This window comes from Nannospalax galili, unplaced genomic scaffold, assembly GCF_000622305.1.
Source record: "Nannospalax galili isolate Female #2095 unplaced genomic scaffold, S.galili_v1.0 scaffold591, whole genome shotgun sequence".
In the NCBI taxonomy this organism is placed as follows: Eukaryota; Metazoa; Chordata; class Mammalia; order Rodentia; family Spalacidae; genus Nannospalax; species Nannospalax galili.
The window spans coordinates 3,248,167-3,257,691 of record NW_008330926.1 but is presented as its reverse complement, the minus strand read 5'-3'; the positions used below and the strand labels follow the sequence as shown (position 1 = coordinate 3,257,691).

General features: G+C 45.7%; 1 protein-coding gene across 3 annotated transcripts in view; it reads right to left on the bottom strand.

Moving 5' to 3' along the window:
* Pklr (pyruvate kinase L/R) overlaps positions 1 to 6,255 on the bottom strand; it is an 11,467-nt gene extending 5,212 nt beyond the window's left edge. Inside the window, exons 1-2 of one of the 3 annotated variants that reach the window (XM_008854140.3) lie at positions 6,115 to 6,255; positions 5,058 to 5,240 (exon numbers count right to left, since the gene is read on the bottom strand). In XM_008854140.3, coding sequence (XP_008852362.1) covers positions 5,058 to 5,240; positions 6,115 to 6,250 — 319 coding nt within the window. In that variant the 5' untranslated portion in view covers positions 6,251 to 6,255. Of the gene's footprint in view, positions 1 to 5,057; positions 5,241 to 5,793; positions 5,876 to 6,114 lie in introns of those variants that run through there. The other 2 variants (XM_029556956.1, XM_029556954.1) reach the window with 2 other exon arrangements.
* Between the last annotated feature and the right edge of the window lie 3,270 nt (positions 6,256 to 9,525).

Here is a 9,525-nt window from a genome sequence, read left to right as displayed (position 1 = left end):
GACCTGGGTTCAGTTCCCAGCACCCACATAGTGGCTAACAACCATCCTTAACTCCAGTTCCAGGGTATCTAGCTCCCTCTTCTGGCCTCTGTGGGCACTGCATGCACAGTGCACTTACATGCAGGCAAACTTCTCATACAATCTAATGAAAATAAATAAATTAGAGCCAGGTATGGTGATGCACACCTTTATAGTCCAAGCACTCAAGAGGCAGAAGCAGGTGGATCTACCTGCCTCTGAGATATTGAGGCCAGCCTGCAGCCTGGTCTATATAGTGAGTTTTAGGCTAGCTGGGACTACAGGGAGAGCCTGTCTCCAAATATATAAATGAACTTAAAAATAAAAAAATAAACCAAGAGATCTCATTGACAGAGCTGAGCTCTGTCCCATTCTCCATTCTCATCAACCTAAATCATCATCAGCATTTGATTCCTCCTCCTCCTCCTTTTCTTTTACTGTTAGAGGTGGAACTCATGTGGAACTCCTGCATGCTAGGTAAGTGCTTTACCATTGAGCTGTACCCCCAGTCCTTCACCTTCCTCCCTCCCTTCCTTCCTTCCTCCCTTCCTTCCTTCCTTCCTTCCTTCCTTCCTTCCTTCCTTCCTTCCTTCTTCTTCAGACAGGGTCTCATGTAACCCAGGCTACCCTTGAACTTGCAATATAGTTGAGGATAACCTTGAACTTCTGATCCTCCTGTTATTACCTCTCTAGTGCTAGGATTATGGGTGTGCTCTACCACACCTGGTTCCTATAGTGCTAGGAACTGAATACAGGGCTTCATGCATGCTAGGCAAGCACTCTACGAACTGAGCTATGTTCCTAGTCCCATTTTGTTTTGTTTATTTTTTATTTATTTTATTACTTTTATTTTATGTGTATGCGTGTATTGCCTGCGTGTAGGTAAGTGCACCCGTGTCGTGCAATGCCCATGGAGGACAGAAGAGGCCATTGAATCCCCTGGAACTAGAGTTACAGATAGTTGTTCGCTGCTATGTGGGTGCTGGGATTCGAACCCAGGTCTTCTGCAAGAATGTTCTTAACCACTGAGCCATCTCTCCAGCCCCTGTTTACTTATGCTTTATATGTATGAGTGTTTTACTACATGTAAGTGTACCTGTGTCATGCAATGCCCAAAGAGGCCAAAAGTTGGTGTCAGATCTCCTAGAACTGAAGTTACAGATGGTTGTTAACCATCATGTGGGTGCTGGGAACTGAACCTTGGTCCTTTGCTAGAACAGCTAGTGCTCTTAACTACTGAGCTATTTCTCCAACCTCACTCCTCATTTTTTGAGACAGGGTCTCTCACTGAACCTGGAGTCTGACAATTTGGCTATACTCACTGGCAAGACCACCCTCAGGATCCACCTGTTTCTGTCCCCCAGGGCTGGAATCACAGGTGTGCACAGCCACCTCCAGCTTTACCTGGGTTCTGGGAATCCAACATCAGGTCGGCATGCTTGCTGAGATTAAGGGCATGTGCCGCCACGCCCAGCTGACATGCTTTCTGAAAACATTTCTTTACTTGGCCACAGGGACCTTACCTTAGTTTCCTGGCACGCCCTCCAGCTGCTCCTTCTGTCTCCTTTCTTCATCCCTTTCCTTATCAGCAGAAGCCCTGTTCTCATTGATCTTGTTTTGTTGAATTAAATTAAATTATTTATTAATTTTGCAGTACTGGGGACTGAACAAAGTGTGGGACTGAACCCACACTGGGCAAATTTGCTATTACTCTTCTATATTCCCAGCCCTCTCATTTTATTTTTGGTCCCGGGGGTTGAATCCAGGGACTTGCATGTGCTAAATATATTGTCTACCACTGGGTTACAGCTCTTTCTCTTTCTTTCTTTCTTTCTTTCTTTCTTTCTTTCTTTCTTTCTTTCTTTCTTTCTTTCTTTCTTTCTTTCTGTTTGTCTCTTTCTCTCTTTGAGACAGGGTCTCATTATGCTGGCCTGGAACTCACTGTAGGATCAGACTGACCTCAAACTCAGAGATCCCCTTGCCTCTGCCTCCCAAGTGTCATGATTAAAGGTGTGCACCATCACACCTGGTATGACTTCCATGTTACATCTCTATTTCAGACCTCTTTCCCATCCCAGAGGTGTGAATCTGACTCCTATATTGCCCTTGGATGTTGAATGTGTACTCAGTCCATCAGGAAATTCCCTTGGCTTTACCTTCAAAAATGCATTTAGTGGGTTGGAGAGATGGCCCAGTGGTTAAGAGCACCTATTGCTCTTGCAGAGGACCTGAGTTCAGGCCCCAGCACCTACACTGGGCGGCTCACAACCATGCCCATATCCAGGAGATCTGACATCCATGGGCACTGCATACACACGGTGCACTTACATGCATGCAGGAAAAACACTCATAGACTAAAAATAAAAACTTACAAAAAATAAAAATAAAAACAAAAACTTTTTTTTTGGTCTTTTTGAGACAGGGTCTCCCTGTAGCCCCAGCTGTCCTGGAACTCACTATGTAGACCAGGCTGGCCTTGAACTCACAGAGATCCACCTGCCTCTGCCTCCTGAGTTCTGGGATTGAAGGCATGCGCCACCACGCCTGGCTGAACAAAAACTTTTTAAAAAACCATGCATTTAGAATGAAACTACTTCTCACCACTTCACCCACCATCACTTGCCCTGAGTCAGAAGTTGTACAGTAACAGCCCTGTCCTTGCCTTGCCCTCAGCCTATTTTCTAATAGCCTGCCAGTCTATGGAAGACTTTTTTTTTGCCTTTTTGGGACAGTGTCTCCCTGTAATCCCAGCCTGTCTGGAGCTCATGGAGAGCTACTTGCCTCTGCCTCCCGAGTGCTGGGATTAAAGGGGTGCACCACAAGGCCTGGCCCACTGTAAGACCTTATTATTTACCTGCTCATAACTCTGCAGTAGTTCCCATTTCATCCAGAGCAAAAATCAAACCAAATTCTAAAAATGAATAGGTGCAGTGCTCACCTGTCATCTCAGCACTCGGGAGGCTAAGGCAGGATGATCATGAGTTCACAACCAGCCTGAGCTACAGGAGTTCATGGCCAGCTAGGGAAATCTAGTGAGATTCTGTGTCAAAATAAAAATTAGAAAGATGGCTAGAGATGTGAATCTGTGGAGTCGTTGCCAAGCATGCTTAAGGCCCCACATCCAATGTCCAGTACCCCCAACCCCACCAATCTGAAAACGGCCTGAAAAACCCCATCTGGTCCTCTCTTCCCATAATGCTTTCTAGCTACTCTTAAGTCTCCCAGATTTGGCACTGTCTTTTACCTTTACCTAGACCTTTCTTCCAGATATTTGGAGAGCTAGCTCTCCCTTTCCCCTTCCCTTGCAGTCATTTTTTTTTTTTTTTAGTTATACAGCCCAGGCTAACCTCAAACTTGATTTATAATGGAGGATGACCTTGAACTTCTGATCCTCCTGCCTCCATCTCCCAAGTGTTAGGATTATAGGTGTGTGACACCACTCCTAGTTTTATGTGGTACTGGGAATCAAACCTGAAGTTTCATGCATGCTAGGCAAGCACTCTACTACCTAACTACACCCCCAGCTTTGTTTTTGTTTTTGCTTTTAAAAAAAAAAGTATTTTTATTTTATGTGTATGAGTGTATTGCCTGCATGTGTGTAAGTGCACCTGTGTCATGCAATGTCCAAGGAAATCAGAAGAAGGCATATGATCCCCTGGAACTGGAATTATGGGCTGTTGTTAGCTACTACGTGGGTGTTGGGAATCAAACCCGGTCCTCTGTAAGAGCAGTCAATGCTCTTAACCACTGAGCCATCTCTCCAGCAGTCCCCTGGTTTTGTTGTTTTTGTTTGTTTGTTTTGTCTTTTTGAGACAGGGTCTCCCTGTAGCCCTAGCTGGCCTGGAACTCACTTTGTAGACCAGACTGGCCTTGACTCATAGAGAGCCACCTGCCTCTGCCTCCCAAGTGCTGGGATTAAAGGTGCGCGCTACTACACCCGGCCTTAATATTTTATTTGTTTTTATTTTATGCGTACGCATGTATTGCCTGCATGTAGGTAAGTGTACCCGTGTTGTGCAATGCCGTGGAAGACAGAAGAGACTGTCGGATCCCCTGGAATTGGAGTTACGGACAGTTGCTAGCTGCCATGTGGGTGCTGGGATTCGAACCCGGGTCTTCTGCAAGAACAGTCAGTGCTCTTAACCGCTGAGCCATATCTCCAGCCCAGCTCCCTGTTTTTGAGACAGGGTCTTAACAGTAGTCCAGGCTGCCCTAGAATTTACTATGTAGCCCAAGTTGGCCTCAAACTCTGATCAATCTTCCTGGCCCAGCCTCCAGAGTGCCAGGTTGCTGATGAGTCATCACTCCTGTCTCTCCTTCCAGTCTTTGCTCAGATCTTTTCCCAGCTTCCCTGACTTCCTGCTCAGGACTGCAGCCTCCTTCTGCCCTGATACTCAGTGTCCCTGACCACACTCTCCCTTTGCTCCATGTATCACTTTCTAGCACTGAGTTAAGTGCATTTTTTTGTTGTTTCTTTGAGACAGTGTTTCCCTATAGCCCCAGCTGGCCTGGAACTTGCTATACAGACCAGGTTGGCCTCAATCTCACAGAGATCACCCTGCCTCTGCCACCCAAGTGTTAGAATTAAAGGCATGTACCACCATACCTGGCTGAATTAATTACATTTAAATAATTTATTGCATATTATTTGTTATCCCACCCCTAGACTGCCATCTCAAGAGAGCGGTTTCCTGTCTTATTCCCTGATCTACCCCGAAACTACAGACCTTGTCTTCTAAGTGCACAACAAATATTTGTTAAGCTGGATGTAGTATCATATACCTATAATCCCTCTGGTGGGGATGTAGAGGCAGGAAGATTAAAAATTCAAGGTCAGTCTGGTTATATAAGTTTGAAGTCATCCAAGGCTACCTGAGACCCTATCTCAACAATCTAATGGCTTCCCTACAAAAAAAAAAAAAACCAAAAAACCCAAATATTTATTGAATGAACAACCAAGTCAAAGATGGCAAAAATTAAGGGGCACCTTGAGTCATCCAGGAGGTCCCAAGAGTCTGCTGAGTGTCAGGTGGTCTTACCAATGGTGGCAATGATGCTGGTGCTACGAGCAGCCACAGGCTCTGAGTCAATGTCCAACAGGCAGAGGTGTTCCAGGAAGGTGTCTGCCATAGCGGCCGGCAATTGCTGCTGCTGGAAGAAGGCGGTGCCCAGCTCCTGGGTCAGCTGAGCCACACTAGCACGCCTCAGGTACCCTGCTGGCCCTGCAGTAGAAGAAGACTCGGGGTCTGCACGGGTACCTGTCCCTCCTCTCTGTGCTTCCTGTCTCCTTTGTGTTCCTTCTCTAGCTCTCCAGTTTGTGTGGAGGCCTTCCTCTGAGTTGAGTGTCATGCATATGTCAATGGTCATATAAAGCAGGCATTGTTAGGTGCTCTCTATCCCAGTTTTACAGATAAGGGAAAGGGCCGAGAAAGATAAGATACTTTGCCTAAGATAATGCAGCGTCTAAGTAACAAATGGCATTCAGAACCAGATCTAATTCTCAATGCCAGTTCTTAAGTGCCCAGCAATACAGACCCCTCAGAACCCCAGACCTCTCTCCCTTCAGAGCATTCTCTCAGCTTCAACCCTCCTTGATATCTAGTTTACATCTGTTCCTCATTGTCTAACCCAGAAATCACCCTCTCCTAAGGTTAACTCCCAGCTCCAGGCAATAGGCTGACTTCCCCACCAGTCTCCTCAGCCGACTCAGTGCGGCTCCAGGCCCCACGTAGCTTGACCCAACCCAGCTCAGAGGAGCACCCTGTCCGGAAGCACCTTCCATGTCACTGAATGCCTGTTGTCTCTGTGGGTCTGCTTTATGCTCTGGTGGTATCAGAGCACAAGGCCTGAAGACTGGTTAAAGTGTCACCAGCTAGCATCTCTCCTGCCAACAAAAGCCTTGTACAGCAGGGGCCAGAGTCCAGGAACCATGGGAGTGTCCCGTGGCACTCATGCTGCAGGCTCCCTTTTGGCCTGCCCACAGGGCCTAGAAGATCAGAAGCTCAGAAGCAGGATTGTATTTGCCACAGGTGACATCTGATAGACATCATCTCTAAATCCCTCCAACCCCAGCCCCTAACACAGACCCTCTCTTACCTCCTGGAGCCCCAGTTAGGACAGACTTTACTAAGTCTTTCTGTGACCGAGAGATCCATGACCAGAGCTGCTGGGGTAGACTGCTCTCCTGGATTGACATGCTTCCAAAGCGTGGGACTGGGGCTGCCAGAACCATGAACTGGGAGGAGAGAATGCCAAAACTGCTGGTCTTATCTGAAAGAGCCAGAGAATAGAAAAGGGGCACACCCAGTAGGCAGCCCCATCCCCACAGAGTCCCTCCTTAAGGACTGCAGCTCTCTGCTCCTGCCTCTTCCCTTACCCTATGTCATCCATTTTTCCTGATCAATTTTCAGTCCATGCATACTGTCTGGTCACCAACCTGAATAGAGAAGTTTGTTTGTTTGTTTGTTTATTTATTTATTTATTTATTGCCAATGATACTATTCCTTTGTCTTTATTTTATCATTATTTATTATTTATTTGATTATTATTATTATTATTATTATTATTATTACTCTTTATTTCTTAATCCCATCCGCCATAGAAAATCAATACAAGAAACCCCATTTACTCACAAAGCACTCCTTAACTCTCTGAATCTAGTTTCCTTCCATTCTCCTGCACTTAGAACACAAATTACCTCTTCAGCAAAACCTTTAAGTTTATTTTCTTTACTTTTTTCCTCTTTGATCTCTCTACATCAGTTGACTCTATTTCATGTCCTCTATAATTTTTTTTTGGTCTTTTTGAGACAGGATCTCCCCGTAGCCCCAGCTGTCCTGGAACTCACTATGTAGACCAGGCTGGCCTTGAACTCACAGAGACCCGCCTGCCTCTGCCTCCCAAGTGCTGGGATTAAAGGCGTGCGCCACCACGCCCGGCCCTTTATTTATCATTTTTAATTTTATGTATGTAAGTGTATTGCCTGCATGTATGTGAGTGCCTGTGTCATGCAATGCCCTCTGAGGTCAGAAGAGGGCATTGGAACCCCTGGAACTGGAGTTACAGATGGTTGTTAGTTGCCATGTGAGTGCTGGGAATCAAACCCAGGTCCTCTGCAAGAGCAGTCAATGCTCTTAACCGCTGAGCCATCTCTCTAGCCCTGTGAGACCCTCTTTCAAACAAGCCAAACCAAACCAAACCAAAACACCAAGACTACTAGTAAACTCAAAGATGGAACCTTGAACTTTTTGTCTTTTTGTCTTTTTTTTTTTTAATGTCCAGAACTGAAGATCGAACTCAGGGTCTTGCACTTGCTAGGTAAGCACTCTACCACTGAGCTAAATCCAACCCTCAAAACCTGAACTTTTCTAGGTATAAATAAACTTATTTAGGTTGTTGCCTAACACATAAAAGCAAGTCCTGAGCACAGTTAAATTTCTTCACCCATCACAGGGACTCCTCACCCAACTCCTTGTTTGTAGCAGCATCTAGGAGAATTACTGCCTTGCTGATGACCATGAGGATGAACAAATGCCAGCAAATTTCCCTAATAACTGCTCCCCCTCCACCACTGACCACTTGACATGTAGTGCTTTCTTTGGAATCCCAACTGGACCTATTCTGGGAATTCTCCTGACCCCACTTTGGGGTGACTCTGCAGGTTCAGATAAAACAGTAAGGTTCTCTGGAAAGGCCTTGGTCACATCATTGCTATAACACAAGCCACCATTTGCCCATTTACCACCATCTAGCATTTACTGAGCATCTACTCTGTGCCAGGCCCTGAAGACATAGTGGGAATAAAGTAGATGGAGCCTTTCCCATCAGTGCAATTTACAGTATAGTGGGAAGACAGACTAATCAAGGGTCAAATAAATAAATGTATAGGGGGCTGCAGAGATGCTCAGCAGTTAAGAGTACTGGCTGCTCTTACAGAGGACCCAGGTTCAGTTCCCAGCATCCACATGGTAGTAACTCCAGTTCCAGAGGATCAGACAGCCTCTCTGGTCTCTGTGGGCACTATACACACATGGTATACTCAGAATACAGACAGAGCACTCATACACATACAACACAAATAAATACATTTTTAAAAAGAAAGCTGGGCGTGGTGGTACATGCCTTTAATCCCAGCACTTGGGAGGCAGAGGCAGGTGGATCTCTGTGAGTTAAGGTCAGCCTGGTCTACATAGTGAGTTCCAGGACAGCTGGGGCTACAGGGAGACCCAAAAAAAAAAAGACCAAAAAAGAAAGAAAGAAATGTATTGCTATAAACTGGGCTAGTGTTGTTAGGAATGGATCATGGTACTGGGACAGAGTGGCCAGTGAGGAGAGGTATGTATACTGGATTCAAGTTAAATGAGGTATAGAGTTTCTTTGATGTGATCATATTTAAGCTGAGATTTAAAAAAACTTAACTAGGCGGGCTGGAGAGATGGCTCAGCAGTTAAGAACACTGGTTGTTCTCACAGAAGACCTAGGTTCAAATCCCAGCACCTACATGGCAGCTAACAACTGTCCATAACTCCAGTTCCAGGGGATCTGACAGCCTCTTCTGTCCTCCGCAGGCATTGCATGTCACGGGTGCATTTACCTACACACAGGTAATACAAGCATACACATAAAATAAAAATAATAAATAAAATATTAAAAAAAATAACTAGCCGGGTGTGGTGGTATACACATACAGCACTTGGGAGGCAGAGGCAGAGGCAGGCACACACAGCTTTGTGTGATTCAGACCAGCCTGGTCTACATAGCAAGTTCCAGGCCAGTTGGGGCTACAGGGAGATTCTGTCTCAAAAAGTCCAAAAAATTAACAATGATAAATTATTTTTATTTTATGTGTATTAATGTTTTGCCTGAATATACGTAAGTGCACCTATGTGTGCAGTGCCCACCGAAGTAAGAAGAGAGAGTTGAATCCCCTGGAACTGGAGTTACGGACGGTTGTTAGCCACCGTATAGGTGCTGGGAACTGAACCCAGGTCCTCTGCAAGAACAGTTAATGCTCTTAATCACTGAACCATCTCTCCAGCCCCTAAACTGAGATTTTAAAGATGAGAAAGAATCAACAGGGACAGAGGGAATGTAGTTTTCTGTAGGTGAAATATATGATGCAGCTCTGAGGAAGAAAAAGCTGGTGCCTAAGAGAGGGAGCACTGCCATGAGGCAGGTAGACACAGCCCATAGTGAGATGGGGACCTGAGGAGGGCCTTGTATTGGTAGGGACATGGTTAAAATGAGATTTTAGGTAGCTCTGGGTGGTGGATGGAGTCACTAACAGATGCAGAAGACAGTAGAGGGCCTAGGGAGTAATCACAGGTGGGAGGTGGTGGGCTAGCCCGCTGGCACTGTGGAGAGTTGTGAGATGCATTTTGGAGAAGGGCAGTCTAAGTGGATTGGTTAAGAAACTGGAGAAAGGGATGCTTTCATTCCCTAGAACACTCCAAGGATTCTGGCTTTGCTTTCGGAGCCAGATATCATGTCTCTCTGCCCTTCTAGAAC